Source organism: Trichosurus vulpecula, chromosome 1 (assembly GCF_011100635.1).
Source record: "Trichosurus vulpecula isolate mTriVul1 chromosome 1, mTriVul1.pri, whole genome shotgun sequence".
Classification (NCBI taxonomy): Eukaryota; Metazoa; Chordata; class Mammalia; order Diprotodontia; family Phalangeridae; genus Trichosurus; species Trichosurus vulpecula.
In genome coordinates, this window is record NC_050573.1 from 70,080,090 (window position 1) to 70,098,592 (window position 18,503).

Genomic DNA, 18,503 nt, shown 5'->3' on the forward strand with positions numbered 1-18,503 from the left:
CCTAGCCCTTTTCTCTCTTCCTTCTATACTAGGAGTAGGGAACCTGTGGCCTCAAAGCCACATGTGGCCCTCTAGGTCCTCAAGTGCAGCCCTTTGACTGAATTGAAACTTCATAACTTCACAAAGTTTGGATTCAAAGGGTCACAGTTGAGGACCTAGAGGGCCACATGTGGTCTTGAGGCTGCAGGTTCTCCACCCCTGCAGTCTATACTCTGTCTTGATAACCTCATCAGCTGCTGTGGACTGAACACAGATGACTGTGTCAATTTATATGGCCAAGCCCCCGTTTCTTCCCGAATTCAGTCCCACATACCCATTTGCCTGCTGGATCTTTCAAACTGGCTGTCCTAGAGACGTCTCAAACTCACTGTGTCCAGAACTGAACTCATTGTCTTCCCCCTCAACAGCTCCCCTCTTCAGGACTTCCCCACTTCTGTAAAAGGCATCACCATTTCTCCAGTGTCCAGCTAAATGACCTTGGTGTCAGCTTTGACTCCTTACTCTGCTCATCATGTGTACCAGGCACATCCACAATATCTCTCCTCTCCAGCCCCCTTCTCTCCATTCACATAGCTGCCACCTTCCTTCAGCCCCTCATCACTTCCTGTCCGAATGATTGTGAGTCTCTCACCATTCCGTTCATTGCTACCAAATTTTCCTTAAGTCTAGATCTGACCATCTGACTCCCATATTTAATCAACTGCAGAGGTTTCCTCTTGCCTTTAGGAGAAATTATCAATTCTGTTTAGCTTTTAAAGCTTTTCATAACCCAGCTCAATCTGTCTTTCCAGCCTCATTGAACCGTATTTCCCCTCTTACAGTCCTTGATTCGACCAAACTGGCTTTCTCTCAGTGTCTCGCCCATCACCTTCCATCTCATCCCTGTGCTTTTGTACTGTCTGTCCCTTGTGCCTGGAATGGACTCTCTCCTTACTGTCACTTCAGGATACAGCTCAGGCACCATCTTTTGCATAAAACGTTTCCGGATACTCCCCTTGCTGGTTCATTCACTTCCAAATCACCTGGTATTTAATGACTTTGAATAGATTTGCATTTGTTAATTTTATATTTATATTGACTATATTTATTTCTGTAATATTTGTTGTCTTCCTTGTTAGAATTAAGCTCCTTACAAGTAGAGATGGTTTCATTCTTTCTGCTCATATCCCCAGTACCTAGTGTGGTGTCTGATGCACAGTAGGCACTTAAGAAAATGCTTGTTGATCGACTGATCGATTATCACGTGCCAGTACAAGTGGGGACAAAAAGACTATAGTGAAGCAGCCCCTGTACTCCAAGAGCTTGCTTTCTCTTGGAGGAGACAACACACACATATGGAAATGGATACAAGTAGAGACAAGGTGAATTTGGGAGGGGGAGGCACTGTCAGCTGGAGTGGGGATCAGAAAAGGCCACCCCCCCACCAGCAAACGGAAGCAAATGTCCCTGATCCAAATCAGTTCCCAAGAAGGACACAGGCTAAGGAATGGCCATTGAATTTGGCAATTAAGAGTTCCACGGACACTTTGTAGAGCAAAAAATATGTGCCTTAATGTCAGTACTATAATACCACCAATGTCTCCTGAGTCTGATCTGACCATTTTGGCCTTTTTGTTACTGTCTTTAGAATTTTCATTGTAGTGATTGTGTGAGTTGGTGTGTTGTCTTTCTGGCGCTGCTGTCCTCACTCTGCATCACTTTATGTGACTTTTTCTATTTCTTCAAATTGTTCCTTTTTGCTATTCCTTAAGTCTTCTTTCTACTACATGATGGTAGCCTCTCCAAAGGAGGGAAGTGAATTTGGGGTGCTGCTTGATATCAGTGATCTCTGAACTTACAATCCAAAATGCCTAATGATTTTCATCTTAGGTGATTCTAGGACCTCTTTCCAACCCAGAACAGCTCTTGGTTTATGTGGACTTAGGGAAGTGAAAGCTGGGGACTAGTATAAGTTTTTCTTGACACTTTTTTTTAACCTCTTCTATTTCATTCTGTTCTGTTGACCCAGGCCAAGAAGCCTTTCCCTATATTGATGGCTTCCCACACTGGATGCCTCTGAATTAGGTTTAGAGTGTACTTGGGGCACTCCTGTAACCTAAATAGTTAGCAGGCAGGGCCTCCTGGGAGTGGGGGGTAAAGAGTAGTGGGAGAATCACAGGGGAGCAGTAGCCTTTTCAGTCATTGGTACACATACATGTACCTTCTCTTTTTCCAGATGCCAGTGTCTAAACGGGCACGCAAAGCCTCCAGTGACCTAGACCTGGCCAGTGCATCTCCATCAGAAGATGAAAACTCAGAAAGCTCATCAGAATCAGAAAAAAACAGTGATCAGGTAAGTGTGGGTCTGGGTCTTTGGTGGGGAGGAGAGAAATTAATCAGGTTAGGGGAAGTTGGTTAGGAAAAGACACAAGGAGTCTTTTGGAGAGAGCAGAATCTCTTCTAGTTCCATCTTAGTCAATTTTCCCTGGACTCAGAATATCACAGAGCATAGTTGGAAAGGAACTTAGAGATCTTCCAGTGCAGCCTCCTTCTGACAGGAGATAAGTAAATCCCAGAGGAAAATGGAATTTCCCAGGGTCCTATAACAAGTGAGTGGTGGAGCTGGGACTTGAAGCTGTCTCCTGCCTGCCCCTCGCTCTGTAACTGAGCACTGGATTGGAGTGCTTTGCTGATAATGTTGTCGGCTTCTATACTTCAGAGGTTTTGGTGCTAGCTTGGATTCCCTACAGGTTCCATTAAATCTGAGACACAGGGATTTTGTGAGATGGCTGCACAGGGTGACTGAGGCCGGAATGGGTGGGGTGTCTGGTCTGGCATGATACTCAACGTCCTGCCAACTTTCTCCTGTTCCACTAAGGATTTCACTCCAGAGAAGAAAACTGTTGCCCGAGCCCCACGGAGGGGCCCAGTTGGAGGAAGGAAGAAAAAGGTGGTGAGTGCTCGCACCTATTCTTTACCCCTGGAGAAACTTTAGGGGCTTCTTGGTCACTGACTCTAGCCTTGTAAAATGGATTGGGAGGAAGAACAAAATTTCGGGGTTCCTTCCAGGGTGTTTCATTTACGTAACTGATAAGTACTGGGCACCTGCTGTAGGTAGAGAATAGCAGTTCAGTCTCTCATTAACTTTTGTTTGGATAGCTGTAGTAGCCAGTCTATGTACTAGGCAGGTAGAGATGCCCAGTGAGAGCCCAGGAGAGAGACTGGTAGCCTTAGAGATCTGGGAGTTATCTATATACAAATGGTAACAAAACCCATGGGGGCTTGATGAGGGAGAGTGTAGAAAGAGAAGGGAATAGGGCTGAGGACAGAGCCTTTGCACAGGGGTGAGTGAGGGACGTGGATGATGAGTCAGAAGAGACTGACCAGAGAGGCGGCACTTTACTGGCCAGTTCCCCTTTCAGCACTTTTGGTGTCTCCTTCATACTGCTGCCAGGTTAAACATCCTGAAGCAGAGTTCAGCCATCTCCCTGCATTAAGTCCATGCTCCTCAGCCGGGCATTCAAGGCCTTTCTGATCTTTCTCCAGCCTTCATTTCTGTCTTCCATGCTTACTATGGAAACTCGTGTTTTATCCCCCAGTTAGTAATGTCCCTCATTACCTTGTGCTTATTTATTTTGTGTGTGTGTGTGTGTGTGTGTGTTTATAAATGTATGTATGCATGTACTTCCCTCCCCCTACCCTCCCCATTGAATGTGAACTTTCTGAAGGCAGGGAGTATTTCACTATTTTCTCTCTAACCTCAGTGCTTTACAAAATCCCTGGCTTATATGGTAGGCACTTAATACATCCTTGTTGATTGTTCCTTAGCATACCTTCTATTGTCCAGCTGACCTGTGACCTGGTCCTGGGCTTTCCTGCCTCTCTGCCTTTGACCACACCATTCCTTAGGCTTGCAGTGTTCTTCCCATTGTCTTAATTACCTTGGCCTCTATTTCTGTCTTTTAAAACCAAAGGGCCCAGTTTCTTTATAAAGCTTTCCCTGATTCCTCTCCTCCTATTCCCCACCACTAGAAGTGTTCTCATATGCCTCTGAACTCCCCTAGCACTTTCCATCTCTTATAGACTTACCTAATCCTATTTTGTATGGTAGTGATCTTAAGATGTGTTCACATCTCAAGTGATCTGGTAGATTGTCAGCTCCCTGAGGGCACAGAGCATGTCTATCTTTACGTAGCTGGCTTTACGTAGCACAGAATGAGTGCTTAATAATTATGAAATTGTTGGAGTTCGGCCCTTAAAGGAGCTTATTCTCTCTAGATGAGGAACAAAGACAGATGTGGATGAATGAAAAAACACACAGGGTACTATGTAACAAAAGCAATGTGCATTTATTAATTGCCTGCATGTATTAATTTGATTAAATGCCAATTGAATTGCACATAATTCCTGGAAGGGATAAGTTGGTATTACTGAAATGGTTGGAAAAGGCTTGGTGGAGGAGAATGGCTCTTTTCCAGGACCTTGAAGGATAAGTAGGATTTGAGTAAGCTGAGAGGAGGTAGGAGGCCATGATCAGAGACAATCTAGCTGAGGTGAATGATTTGGACTGGGGGCACAGTGGGAAGTAAGATTGAAAGGTTGGTCATTTTGAGATGGCCTCTTGACTCTTTATAGTGATCTTACCTTTTGGTTTCCTGTGTCTGTCCTCTTCACCTTCACCTTCCATAATGCTTCCTCTTCTGTTGTATCCCTAGAAGGTGGATTCTGGTTCTGATTCAGACTCCAAGGCTGATTCAGAGGAAGCTCAGAACAAATCGATGGTCGTGACAAAATCAGACTCCGACTCGGACTCAGACTCGGACTCAGACGTCTCTGTCAAAAAGCCTCCGCGGGGCAGAAAACCAGGTAGAGCCACAGTGGGAGGACCAGGTCCTCTTGTTCTGCTTTTATCCCCCCTGAAATTCTGCTATTAGTCACTTACCCTGCTCTGCAAGGAAGCAGGAGGGCATACTAGGTGAGGGCCCTGCCTCTTCTCCTGAGGCTCCCTCTGGCCTTTGGAGCATCTCCAGACGGCTGAGAGAGGCAGCAGGTGGACACTCCATCATTTCTGTCCTCTAGCTGAGAAGCCTCCCCCCAAACCTCGGGGAAGAAAACCAAAGGTAGAACGTGTTCCCAGCAGCTCCAGCAGTGACAGGTGAGTGTGGGGTAGGGCCTGGTGCTGGACTCCCGAACACTGTTGGGCTAACTCTGGTCCATTTTGTACCAGCCAGTGAGGGAGGGAATGTGAACTCTCCCTCCCCAGTTCTCTCTGTTGAGAAGGAGGAATTCTTTCAGCAACAGATACACCTTAGGGTCAGGGGTGGGAGTGAACAGCTAGTGCATGTTCCTTTTTCTTTGCTCTCTCGCTGATTTTTTTCCTTGTGGGCTCTCCCACTCCACAGTGACAGTGATAGTGAAGTGGACCGCATCAGTGAGTGGAAACGGAGGGATGAGGAGCGGCGTCGGGAGCTAGAAGAGAAACGGAAGCGGGAGCAGGAAGAGGAGCTGCGCCGACTGCGGGAACAAGAGAAGGAGGAAAAGGAGAAGAAGAAGGAAAAGTCTGAGAGGGAGGAGACTCACCCCATCAGTGACAGCAGTGAGGCTGAAGTCAAAGACGATGAACCTATCAAGAAGAGGGGCAAGAAAGGTCGTGGCCGAGCGCCTTCATCCTCTGATTCAGAGCCGGAGCTAGAGAAGGAGGTGAATGGCCTAGAACTCCCTGGATGTGGTTCTTGTCTGCTGGGTGTCAGGTGTTGTACGTAGCTTCCAACAAGTGTGCGGTAATGGGGCAGAGAGCTCTCTCTCCCCAGTCCTAAGCAGAGGCGGACGTGGAGATCTGGGGCTGCTTGCTGCCTCCTGTCTTTCTGAGTGCCATTCCTGCGTGCTTGTTCTAGGTGAAGAAGCCAGTGAAGAAGCCACAGTCCTTAGAGCCATCAAAGAAACCGAACCAGAAGGAGAAAAGAAGCCGCCCCGAGGAGAAGCCCCGAGCCAAGTCAGCACCGACCCATAGTCCTTCCTTCCCCCCATTTCTCTTCCTCTCCCTGTGGCCCTTCCCTCTGTGGGCGTGAGCTCTTTGGTACCCCGTATTCATGGTTTTGGGGTTTAGATCTCTTGTCCCTCCTGGGTGTCTCTTCATAACAGCTCTTGAACTATGTGCTGGACCTGGTCGAATTGAGTTTCCCTTTTCCTGGGTGCCCATCAGGGTGTGTGAGAGCTGCTATCCAAGGGGAACTAAGAAATCTGTTCCCCCAGATCCCAGTGGCTGGGGGAAATACCTTTCAGAGGTAGATGGGTTCTTTTGCATCCAACAGGTTTGGAGATCCCAGCATTTTCTTTCATAAGCTTGTCTGCTAGGGCCATTGGGTAGTTTTCGTTTTGAAGATATGACATTCTGGTCCCTTCTGGAGGGAGTCTCCCTCCCCCCACCCCCAGTTACTGTGACAACATGAGTATTTAAGGGATTGTAGTAGCTCTGTAGGGCACTAGCCCAGCAATGGCCTTGGTTGTGAGCTAATGGTGCCCAACTCCCTCCAGGCCTGTGAAAGTGGAGCGAGCCAGGAAGAAGTCGGAGGTGCTTCCAGAGAGGAGGGTTGAAAAGAAGAAAGGTGAGAAGTAGGGCTTCTCAGCAAGGGGGCAGTAAACTGTGGGGCCCTCAGTGTTTGTGGTTGGGTGGGGGAGAGGGAGATGGTGTTCCCTCCTGATTCTGAAAAGCCCTGTGAGCACTTAATAAGGATGGCTTCACGACAGATGTCTTTGCCTCTTTCATCATCACCAAGATAAAAGAGGCGACATCGCCCCTCACCCTTCCAGGCTGCCCTCTGTGACGGTTTTTCTGGACGCCCTTTATTTTAGGTGGGCTTTTGTTGTGGGGGAACAGAGAGTTCGGTTGCCTTTAGTCCTGATGAGATGGATGACATACAGTCAGAGTAACTACAGCATGATGATAATGAGAATAACAGTAATTACAGTAGAACAGTAGATCCGAGGTTCATAGAGGTCTCTGCATCTATCATGGCTTCAGTGGGGGAGGGGAGAGTCCTCAGAATTTGGCTGCAGAGGGTAATGGTGTGTCAGAGCCATCTGGGGCAGTGTTCAGTTCAAAAGAGGGAAGTTCTATCTCTGGTGCTTATTGGCTGTACTGTGCCAAGCAGATCCCTGTAACTTTCCTGGCCCTCAGTTTCCTCATCTGAAAACCAGGTGTGACAGTATTTTTATGCTGACTGACCTCTCTGGATTATTGTGAGGATCAGATAAGACCGTGCATGTAAACTGCTTCGCAAACTATGCAGAGTCCCGTGTGAGCGTCAGCTCGTTATTCAGCCATCCTTCATTAAGCATGCCTAGTATGTACAAAATAATTTGGAAGACTGCCTGAGTAATAGCTCAAGTCTTCCTCTTATTTTTCACTGGGAATGTTCTTTCCTGCTTAACAGAGCCGTCTGTGGAAGAGAGGCTGCAGAAACTGCACAGCGAGATCAAGTTTGCACTGAAGGTCGACAATCCCGTAAGAGCTGCGTCCTGGCCCCTGCTGTTCACCTGTGCTCCTGTCTCTTCCACTTTAGAGTTTGTGGGGATGTTCTTTTCCCTGTGTGATCCCGTCTCTAGAGTCTTCCGCAGATGCCTCCTGCTAGTCCGGAGGGGGCCCTGAGCTCTTGGAGGCGATGTGCCAGTGGAGCCCAGACTCCAGCAGGCCTGCTTTCCAAGGGCCAGTCTAGCTGCACGTGGAGAGGCTCTTGGCTTACAAGCCGGCCACCAGAGAATCACTTTTTTTTGACAACAACAATCCGTAAGATCATCTTAGGGTATGTTGAAGAGAGGCTCCGATCTGCATCGGTATAAGCAGAGAGCCTGGATCAGTGAAATCACAGATTTTCTGAATCATTCAATTCATGCTTTTCTCTTATTCTTGCAACAAACCTACGTGGCAGCTAGGGCTATTTGATGAGCAGACAGCAGCAAGGAGAAGTCCAGGGTCTTGTCTTAGGTCACAGAAGGAATCAGGCCTGAGCTGGTCTGGAGCCAGATTTTCAGCTGTACCATTCAGCATGGAGCCCAGGCCTCTGTTTGATGTATATTTCTCTCTTTTTTCCCCTTGATTTTTTTTTGTGCTTGGCTGCCATCCGTATGTCATATCTTGCACAAAGTTGGGGCATACCACTGAGAAGACTGGTAATAGCAGGACCCCTTTTAGTAGGTCAAATAACGTTTGTTATAGAGGCAGTCTAGCCTTGAAATAGTAGTGCCAAGTCTCACCACGTGGTGGCACCCAAACAGCAAGTTTGGGGCATTTTCCCAAGGTTCTTCCCAACCCATCAAAGTCTTTCTCCACCAGCCTACCTGTTCTTTGTTTGTGGCTGTCTTAGTCTTCCTAGTCAATCAGTCAACACACATTTATTGAAAGGTTCCCCATGTATACAGAGTGGTGGCAGGGCTGGGCTGTTTAAAGCCTGGCAGTACTTTACCAGGCACCCCGCATTTAAATTGTTGCCTTCTTGTGCCCTGTAAAGCTCAACCCTCCTCCAGTCCCCTCACTACAGTAGTAGGTTCTAGGCCTTGTACTTTGGTGATCACGTAGCTTTTCTTTCCCCAACCCATAGGATGTAAAAAGATGCCTCAGTGCCCTGGAGGAGCTGGGGAGCCTGCAGGTGACCTCTCAGATTCTCCAGAAGAACACAGATGTGGTGGCCACGTTAAAAAAGGTACAATAGGAACTGCTTGAGGCAGGGGTAAGGGGGCGAGGGGGGTGGGGATGGGATGAAGGCAGAACACATGGCAAGATAGGTCTGGTCTGAGGACAGGGCCATAATCCATAATGTCAGTATCTTCTGGCAAGTCCTCTGAGGATGTTGGGTTGGAGGACTTGTTGGGGGCATTGCAGTTCAGTAGAGGAGGCTGATCGAGGACAGATTCAGTTACCAGGAAGACTGAGACACAACTTTATGAAGGTGATTGCTCCAGTGAAAGGGAACTACAAAGAAACTGAAGTCTTTCACTTGTGTTTAAAAAGTCCATTATAGGATGGAGGGGTGGGGTGGCACAGATTGTATGTGGGGGAGACATGACTGTAGTAGCATCCAGTAATGTGGAAAATATGTGGGGGAGTTTCATGGATCAACTGCAGGCTTGATACAAATCAGCAATGTTATGCAGCAGGTAAAAGTGCTACCATATTATCAGGTGGCACTCACAGACAGTGTATAGGAAAAGGACTTTAGGGTTAGTGCCTTCCTCTGCCCAGATCAGAGGACTTGTGCCATTTGAGGGTCAGGTGCAGGAACTGTAGGCGTTTAATCTGTAGAGGAGAAAACACACTATCTGGAGGATTGTCATGTGGAAGAGTTCATTAGTTGTGCTTGATGCAGAGGGCAGAACTGAAAGCAGTGAGGGGAGAAATGATGGGGAAACAAATGTTAACTCAACATGGAGGAAAAACTTGTGAACAGTGTTGTCCAATAGTAGCATGGACTGTCCCAGGCGGTAGTGAGCTCTTTTGGAGGCTGGGTGACCACTTGGGTCTGTTGCAGTGGAGGGGTGACTGACTTTTGAGGTCCTTTTTTAATTCAATTTTATTTTTCTTTTAGTTCCAAATTCTTTCTAAACTCCCTTCCCCACCCATTGAGAAGGCAAGAAATACAATACCCATTATCCATATGAGGTCATGCAAAATATATTTGTGTTAACCATGTTTTTAAAAAAAAAAGAAAAAGAAAGAAAGAAATATGCTTTAATCTATACTCTGGGTCCATCAGTTCTCTGTCTGGAGGTAGATAGCATTTTTCGTCATCAATCTTTGGAACTGTGGTGAGTCATTGTACCGATCAGAGTTATCAAGTCTTTCACAGTTGATTATCTTTACAGTATTGCTGTTACTGTGTAAATTGTTCTTCTGGTTGTGCTTGCTTCACATCAGTTCATATAAATTTTACCAGGTTTTTCTGAAACCATCTTCTTTATTGTTTCTTATAGCACAGTAGTATTCCATCACATTTCTATACTATAATTTGTTCAGTTATTACTCAGTTGATAGGTGTCCCCTTAGTTTTCAGTTCTGGCTACCACAAAAAGAGCCACTATAAATATTTTTGTCCATGTGGGTCCTTTTCCTCTTTGATTTCTTTGGGGTATGTACCTAGTAGTAGTATTGCTGGGTCAAAGGGTATGCTCAGTTTTATAGCCCTTTGGGCATAGTTCCAAATTGTTCTCTAGAATGGCTGGACTAGTTCACAACTCCACCGGCAGTGCATTAGTTGTACCTGTTTTCCTACATCCCTTCTAGGATTTGTCATTTTCTTTTTCTGTCATCTTAGCCAATCAGATGGATATGAGATAGTACCTCAGAGTTGTTTTAATTTGCATAGTTATTTAGGGCCTTTTTTCATATGATTTGAGAGCTTTGATTTCTTCTTCTGAAAAGTACCTGTTCATATCCTTTGACCATTTATCAATTGGCGAATAGCTCTTATTCTTGTAAATTTGCCCTAGTTCCATATACATTTGGGAAATAAGACATTTATCAGAGTAATTTACTGTTAAAATCCACCCCCACCCCCACCCCCCCAGGTTTCCTGCTTTTGTTCTAATTTTGGCTACATTGGTTTTGTTTGTGCAAAAACTTCTTAATTTTATGTAATCACAATTATAACGTCCCTTTCCATAGCATCTTAATGTGGAAATGGCTATTTCAGGCATTACTCAGATTGAGGGAAGGGACTGTGGGAAGCTAGAGTTTTTTCCTCATCCTGAGGAGGGATATTTTGCACCCAGATTCGCCGTTATAAGGCCAACCAGGAAGTGATGGAGAAAGCAGCAGAAGTCTACACACGGCTCAAATCGAGGGTCCTGGGACCAAAGGTTGACGCAAACCAGAAAACTAACAAACCTGTCTTGGAGAAGGTCAAAGCGGAGGTAGAGAAGAGTGAAGATCAGTTGGCAGGAGGGGAGGCCCCCAAGGAGAAGACAGAGGAGGAGCCTAATGTTGGTAAGGGGATAGTGGCCTGATTTGAACCCCATTGTCTTTAAGGGAAGTGGGAAGTTAGAACTCCTAAATCCTTTTATACCACTGATGTTCTAGGAGATGAGCCCTTAGAACAAGAATGTGATTTAAAACTTCTCCGGGCAGACCAGAGAAAGTTTCTGTCCAGGGGCCCTGGGCATCTGAGGAATGTTCCTAAGGAGACATTCTAAGAGGGGCAGTGTCGCCTCTCTTGTCCTTCACCAAACTGACCAAGCTCTTAGCTTGGCCTGATGAAGACAGTGTTCACCCTGAGGAGCAGAGGTCAGTCAGTAGGATCGGGTCAGGGCATAGAAAGTCTAGAGGGAGCCTTGCAAAGAGGACAAATCCTCAATTTCTGTCCAGTGGCGTGGCATGATTCAAGTTCTCTTGCTAGTCAATGATCTGTTCATATTCCTTAGTGTTCTTTCCCACAGTTTAGTTTTCCAGCTGTTTGAAATATATTTTTCAAGCTCTCCATGGTAGGTACAAGAAAGACCCATGAAGGGCTATGAACTCATTTGCATGACCAGATTGAAGTTGTTTTTTGTGGTGAGCAGGCATAACACCAACAGTCCAACATGGAGTAAGTTTCTCTTGGCTCTCTCTTTCTGGCTCAGATCTCTCCGCTCCGGTGAATGGTGAGTCCACAACCCAGAAGGGGGAGAGTGGTGAGGACAAAGAACGAGAGGAAGGACAGAATATGGGAGAGGGGCAAAGATGCGGCTCGTCTGAAGACCTGCACAACGAGTGAGCATTGTTATGGGTTGCTGGTGTCAGAGAGGGGAATGGATTTCTCTGGAGAGAAGGAAGACTGTGCTGTTATATTCAGGCTATTGCTGGGCTCTGTCTTGGGCCTTGTAGTCTAGGACTGCTGTAGACTTGCTCCCAATCAGATGGCTTAAAAGAATCTTTAAGCCAATGTTTTCTCCTAAGAGTTAGGGGGGGGCCTCAGATATCCCCTCACTTTACAGATGAGGAAGGAGAACCTGAGATCTGGAGAACTTAAGTGACTTGCCCTAGGTCACTGAGGTAATAGAGAGAGCCAGGATTAGAACCCAGGTCCTTTAATGTGAGCCTCCAGGTAGGCCTTTCAGTACATTTGTTTCTCTGAGATGGGGATTTAAAGACCCTGCTGGGGAGAGGTGGGCTGCTTCGGTGGGTCTTTGTTAAGAATGGATCCCAGGAAACCATCAGTCTAGTTTATTGCTGTTACTCGAGGTTGGAGGTCTCCTTATTTATTTGGGAAGGTCACTTTAAACTTAGTTGATTCACCTGTAACCCTTCTTGACTGCTGCTGACTGCTGGCTGTAGCTTACCTACTTCCTAGGAGTAAATGACTGTACAAGGAGGGATGCTCCCTACCACCACTGCCCCATTGGTCACCTACAGTTACTCTTCCGGCATTGTCTTTGGAGCCTAGACTTGGTCACTGACATCTGACCCCTTTTCTCCCACCTTGCTCCCCCCCAGCAACGTTCAAGAGGATCCAGAACTGGACAGGCCAGGGAACGACCGGCAGGAAAGAGAGAGGGTTCGGATGGACTCGGAGTCCCTTGATGAGGAGAGCTGAGGTCCTGGGGTGTGCTGCTCCCAGCCTCTACCCAGCCCTGGGTTTGAACCCCTTCACTAAGTTACACAGTAGATGATGTATAGGTCTTGTTCCCCTCCCATCCCCAGACTCCTGTGAAAGCCGAGAACTTTTGGGAGACGCTGTGCTCTTCAGTTGTATTTGTCCCCTTGGGTTTTTTTTCCCTCGCCTAATTTCTGTGATTTCAAAACAACATGAAATGAATATAAAGGGTTTTTTAATGAAAAAAAATTCATTTTTATTGGCTTGGTTTTCTAATGTTGTTGGCTGCAGTGGAGCCTGAAGCTGAGAGCTTGGCCAGTTTGGTGCAGGACAGGAGAAGCGACACGGCCCCCATTAGCAGTGAACGGCAGCTTTGAACAAGCAGTGCTTCTAGCCTAGAGCCAGGCAGAGATGACTGAAGCAGGAACGGGGACAAGAGCCTGTGATCTGGTGGCCTGAGACTACTGGGCTTGGATTCCCTGGCTCTGCTCACAGCTGGAAAAGTTCATCTTTACACAAAAGAAGAAAGAAAATAAAAATCTAAACTTTATGGCTCAAATGAGGCTGTGGTTTGAATCTTCTCCTACTGAACAGCCCAATGGCCAGGCCAGCCAATGTCAGCCTTTGGGGAGAGCTCGGAGACCGAGCTTCATGGGACATGCAGAGCACGAACCATTGATCTTGGACTCAGCCTTGCTTTTCAGGTGGAGGTTGGCTGGACAGGTGGCGCCCCAGGCCACTGTGCTTTAGTATTAAAGGGGGAGATTAGGCCTGGGTGGGGCTGCTGTTGTGAGCCCTGAGGCTCTTGGAGCCCAATGCTCAGGGGACATTGGGCCCCTCGATGTAAAGACTGGAGCTGTTTCCTGTCCACCAGGCTGGAGGTGGAGGTGCCTCTACCTGCAGAGATCTGGGGTCACGACACTTGGCAGGACGCACGACCTGAGCCAGGGGTTCCTCTTCACAGCCCCGGACACCAGCTTGGGTTTGTAACCTAGGCTCAGAAGGCTTGTGGCAGGTAGTTCCTTTCAGCTGTTCTTCCTCCTGCCCCTGGTAGGTGAGGGGGCCTGGGGCCAGTGAATGAATTCCATACTGCTGTGGGAAGGTATTTTCTGGGAGCCAGATCCATAATGAGGATTTAGCTGGAATAGAGGTTTGATTGCCAATGGATCTATGGGGGCAGCGGGATCTGCTAATGACAAGCCCTAATTTGGGGTCATTTTGCCCTGCTAAAGTGGGAGAGTGGTATGTTGGGGCAGAAAGAGAGAAATATTAAGGCCTGCCACTTAGAAGGTGTGTGTGTGAGGCTATCCACTGCCTTTTGTTTGAAGGGCACAGATGAAGAATCAACCCAGCCCAAGCAGCACCACCTGCTGGTTGATAGAACTAGCTTCCCTAACTGTGCTGGGCCAATTTTCTTAGGTCCCATCGAGCTCCAGATAGCAGGTAAATGTGGCTTTAGATGGCAGATTCTCCTGTCCATCTCTTAGGAGCTCAGAGGTTTTAACCAGATACTTTTTATCTCCTCAGTAGCCCTGGAAGCAGGAAGACTGGAGTTGGCTAAAATCCATCTCCCTGAAGGGGACACTGAGGTTAGGCTCAACAGAACTGATTTGTTAAAAGTTGCTTCTGTTCCTGTTAATGGAGCAACTTAACTGAGCCCAGGGCAGCATCATCCTACTCTAGTAGCTGCCTCCGGCCTGAGCAATGTTTGAAGATTTAGCACAGAAAGTCAGTGGAGTTTCTCTGCCTATTAACATCACAGCTAGTCCAGTAGAATCCCACCGAGGGGTGTTGGAGTTGGGAGAGTACAGGTTATCAGCACAAAGCTGGGATGGCTCTTCTTTCTCCAGGAGGTCCCTTCCCCTAAGAGAAGGTTAAACATACCTGTCACTTGTTGGTTCTGGATCCCACTCTGGGAATCAGTTGGCTCACTTCTTGGAGCCCCTGTTGCAGAGGTCTGACTTATACCATTGATAGTTGGAAGAATGGGGCCAATCAGGAGCTTCCCAGGGAGGATTTCACCTCTGGGGTACATACCAGGTTAGGGATGTGGAGGTGTGTGAACTTGAGATGCTGAACAGTAAGCAGAATAAGTAGGGTGGGGGTGTAGGAGGGGTTGGGAATAATAAGCTCTTTTCTAGCCTAGTATCTAAAGCACAGCCCTTACTGGTAGGCGAAGCCTGTTTAAGTGACTGAATGTGGAGATTTGGGTGGCCTCACCACTCATTTTGTAGCCCTAGGGCACAAGTTCATGGAATGGAGACTGAGAAATCTGTCTAGACAGTCTGGGGGAGACAGGATGAGTGGAATTCATGCACCAGGCAGGGCCAAGGTGGTTAGGGAGACGCTCTGTGATGATTCTTTCCCCCTCAGGAAGGGCGACATCTGATCCATGCTGTTGTGGTGGTCAAAGCTCAGATTATTTTGAACGTTGTGAAGGAGACCCACCCTGGAGATCTTTAAGCAGAGGCTGGGTGACCCTTAATGAAGATTCTTTCTCAGGCATGAGTTGGACTAGATGGACACTGAGGTCACTTCCAACTCCACGATTCTGTGACTCTAACCCTGCCTTCTTACCTGGGCCTAGCCATGGGAAGTGCCATAGAGGAAAGCATTGGATTTAGAATTAGTACCTGGGTTCTGATCTCAGCCGTGCTACTTAACTCCCCATCTGATCTTGGGTATGGTAGGATCCCCAGTTTCTTTAAAATGGGGGTAGTAATTACAGGCTGCCTCACAGGGTTGTCATCAGGAGGTAATGTATGTAAAGTGCTTTGGGAAGTGGAAAGTGCTGTACAGGTGTGCACTATCACTATTTTTAGTCACCTGGAAGCCCAAGCTAACTGGAGCCTGGGAGGGCAGCTTTATCTCTGCATAGATACCAGAGACTAAGGGGCCCTCTGGCCCTCACCTCACACCCAGCTGGCTTCTTGACCCCAAAGGCTTCTTGTTAGGAGATCCCATGCAAAGTTCCCAGTAATAGGAGACACCTAGAAGTGGAATGAGCTGCCTAGGGATGTAGGATTTCCTATTGGCGGGGGTGGGGCACCATCAATGGAGGCTAAAGGACTCTTTGTCAGGGGATAGTGTAAAAGGGTCAAGGCTGAACTAGACGATGCCACCTGAAAGTCAGTGTTTCTGAGACATCAGACCAGAGTTCTCTGTCCTTTTCACTCTCTGCACCTAGGGAAGGGGCCACTTGGAAAAAGGCCAGTGCCACTGAGGATTGCCCTGGTGCCTAAAAGGAGCCTCTGGGATGTGAAAGATTTGTGAGAAGGAAGGGAAGGAGCATGGAGGCAAGCCTGGGTGCTGGGAGCTTAGCCCAGATTAAGTTTAGCTTGGGAGGGCATTCTCCAGCAGCTGCTCCCTCATGCTGGCGTTACCCTGACCAGAGCCCAGGCCTCAGCTTCATCCTGCCGTGAGGCAGAGCCAGGCCCTGGGCAGCTAGCCAGAGAAGAAAGAAGGCCTTTGAGGGTGAGGGGGTGGGGAGGAGCTTGGAAGGAATGAGATTCAGGGAAGGTCAGGCAGTCCTTAAAGCACAGCATGGCGTTACTCCCAAGCTCAGCACTTGGAGGAGGGGAAAAGAGGGGCTCCTCCTGGCATTCTACTCCTTAATTAGGGTGAAGGGCCCCATGAGCCAGGTGAGTGGGGGCTCATGTGCCAGGCCTGCCATCAGTCCCTCGAGCCCCTGCCATGTCTGGTTCAGGCTCTCACGACTCTGGGCCAGCTCAATGGCAGACAAGTCCCCGAAGGAGCGAGCAATGGCAAGGAGACCGTGAAGCTCTCCAACACTGTGGCGTGCCCGCCGAATCCCCTGCTGGAACTCAGTGGGGAGGCCCTGGAGGCTGGTGGCCAGGGCCCTGTAGCTGGCATGGAGCTGTTGGACTAGGCTTCGAGCCCTGGGGAGAAGCCTGGACTCTGGTAGCTGCAAAAGGAGGAGAAAAGTGAGCAGGGAGACAGATTAATGCCCAGGTCCTCCCCTCTACCCGCCCTTGGCTGCAGGGTAGCCCCTGCAGTACCTCCGTTTGTTCAGTCTCCTGGCACTGCCTCCAGCCCAGCCCCTGCTGCTGGAATGGTCTTCCCTCTTCACAGGCCTGGCTCTCCTCTGTGTCCCGTTTGACCTCTTCAATCTGAATAAGCAAAATGAAGTGGGGGTCCTTGCTCAAGCCAGGGTAGCCAGGAGCTCATAAAACCCTTGGGGGCATGGAATTTTAAAGCTCAGCTGGAATGATTTTATAGATGAGGAGACAGAGGACCAGACGGGGTGAGCAAGCTGACATATTCTTTAATTTTTCGGGGTCTGAATCCAGAGTATTTAGTATCCAGAGTATTAGATAGAGGAGCTGGTCTGGAGACCTGGCTCTTTGACTTCATCAAAGGTCTTCCTCCCTTTGTGTAGCAATGACTACCCCATAGGGTCACCCTTATGCTGTGAGACCCCTAACTGTATTGTTGTAAACATTGGCTTCCCATACCCTAAAGATACTTGAAAGGAAAAAACAAAACAACTCCAAAACATTGAAAAATTACAGTGATAGTAAGGCACACTCAGATTTTATGCAGGCCCGATTTAGGAAAGTAATGTAACTTAAGGAGCTCAGGACTGTCCCCTCTCTTCCAAACCCCCACTCTGTCTATAATTCCACTCAGATTCAATAGCCTGTCAAAAAAAAATACAAGCATTATTGAAAGGGATAAGTCATACATTCCCCAGAGTAACGTGGTTTAGATTGTTATCCTCCTACTACTTAGACAAAACCCCAGGACCAAGGAGATGAGAATTTAGGGGAAGAATGAAGAAAAATTTTGGAGCTCAGGGCACTTGATGGGGGCTGGAAGAGGTATGGCATTGCATTCAGGTTGGAGTGGGGCTGGAGAGATCTTTGAACAGGTAGAAGGTTGGAGAGGGGGCAGCAGGGTGAGAGGAGCACAGAGATGGAAGAACAGCGAAGGCATTTCATCCCTGTGTGGTGGTGCCTGTGGATGGGGGAGTCGGGGAGGTGATGCATATGCTTATATGTAAAGTATAGGAGATCTGTAGAGGAAAGGGGTCATGTGGTGAGGATGAAAGTCTAACCCTGGCTAATATAGCCTCACCTTAGGGTGAGCTGGCCAAATGATGTAAATGCAGCTGAAGGGGGGACAAGAGGGCTTGGGAGTTGGAGGAGAATTTTCCTACCAGTTTGAGGGTCTCCTGCAACTGGGCCAAAGTTCCCCAGGACTGCTCCTTGCTCTGCTGCAGTTTGTTTAGGGTGTGCTCATAGGCCCGCTGGCGCAGGCTGGTGGACACGTTTCCCAGCTGCACAAAGTAGTTCTTCTGGTCTGTGGACATCACCTTTGGCCCGAGATTGGAGGCAGCCAGCTGAGCTGCAGGAAGGAAAATGGGGGGAGGAATAAATCTAGGGAGGTCATTGGGTCCTCCTCCAAGCCCCCTTCACTTCTTTTCTCATGATTGTTTTGTTATTTATTAAGTGTCTACTGTGTGCTAGGCATGGGAGGAAAGTTCCTGCCCTCGGGGAGCTTACCGTGTATCAGTAGGATAATATGTAACAATTATTAACCAAAATAACAGGCATGACAAAATAGCCTTTTGTTAATGGACTTTCTACACCAAAGTCACAACAAACTGGAAATTGCTTTAAATGCATTTTCACCTTGAGTTCTCCCTAGATACATTTTCACTGGAATAGGGAAGTTCTTTTTATTAGCTAGGATGAAACTTAAGGTGTTGAAAGAAGGGAGAGGTTAGGGTTGAACTTGAGAGATCCGGTAAGAGCCCTAGAGGCAACCCTTCAAATCAGGGGACTAAGGTCCTCTAGGAATCAGGAGTCAAACACTGAAAGTTGATGGTCAGCTAGATTCATTGCTGGGGGAGTGACCCAAGATTGGAGTAAAGGCAAGTGGAATGGAGGGTGAATATTGAAGCTTACCTCATCTCCCTACTTGTTCAATACCTTGACT

General features: G+C 47.8%; 2 protein-coding genes across 3 annotated transcripts in view; one reads left to right on the top strand and one right to left on the bottom strand.

Annotated features, from left to right (window-relative positions):
- The window catches only part of HDGFL2 (HDGF like 2), a 26,811-nt gene extending 13,713 nt beyond the window's left edge, over positions 1–13,098 (top strand). Inside the window, exons 5-16 of one of the 2 annotated variants that reach the window (XM_036751772.1) lie at positions 2,216–2,332; positions 2,858–2,932; positions 4,695–4,845; positions 5,059–5,134; positions 5,382–5,679; positions 5,874–5,971; positions 6,514–6,584; positions 7,413–7,483; positions 8,577–8,678; positions 10,744–10,957; positions 11,590–11,719; positions 12,443–13,098. In XM_036751772.1, the coding sequence (XP_036607667.1) occupies positions 2,216–2,332; positions 2,858–2,932; positions 4,695–4,845; positions 5,059–5,134; positions 5,382–5,679; positions 5,874–5,971; positions 6,514–6,584; positions 7,413–7,483; positions 8,577–8,678; positions 10,744–10,957; positions 11,590–11,719; positions 12,443–12,542 (1,503 nt within the window). In that variant the 3' untranslated portion in view covers positions 12,543–13,098. The remainder of the gene's footprint in view (positions 1–2,215; positions 2,333–2,857; positions 2,933–4,694; positions 4,846–5,058; positions 5,135–5,381; positions 5,680–5,873; positions 5,972–6,513; positions 6,585–7,412; positions 7,484–8,576; positions 8,679–10,743; positions 10,958–11,589; positions 11,720–12,442) is intronic. The other variant, XM_036751780.1, reaches the window with a different exon arrangement.
- Positions 12,706–18,503, bottom strand: part of PLIN4 (perilipin 4) — a 15,680-nt gene continuing 9,882 nt past the window's right edge. Inside the window, exons 6-8 of the mRNA XM_036751762.1 lie at positions 17,722–17,909; positions 16,562–16,672; positions 12,706–16,467 (exon numbers count right to left, since the gene is read on the bottom strand). Coding sequence (XP_036607657.1) covers positions 16,147–16,467; positions 16,562–16,672; positions 17,722–17,909 — 620 coding nt within the window. The 3' untranslated portion in view covers positions 12,706–16,146. The remainder of the gene's footprint in view (positions 16,468–16,561; positions 16,673–17,721; positions 17,910–18,503) is intronic.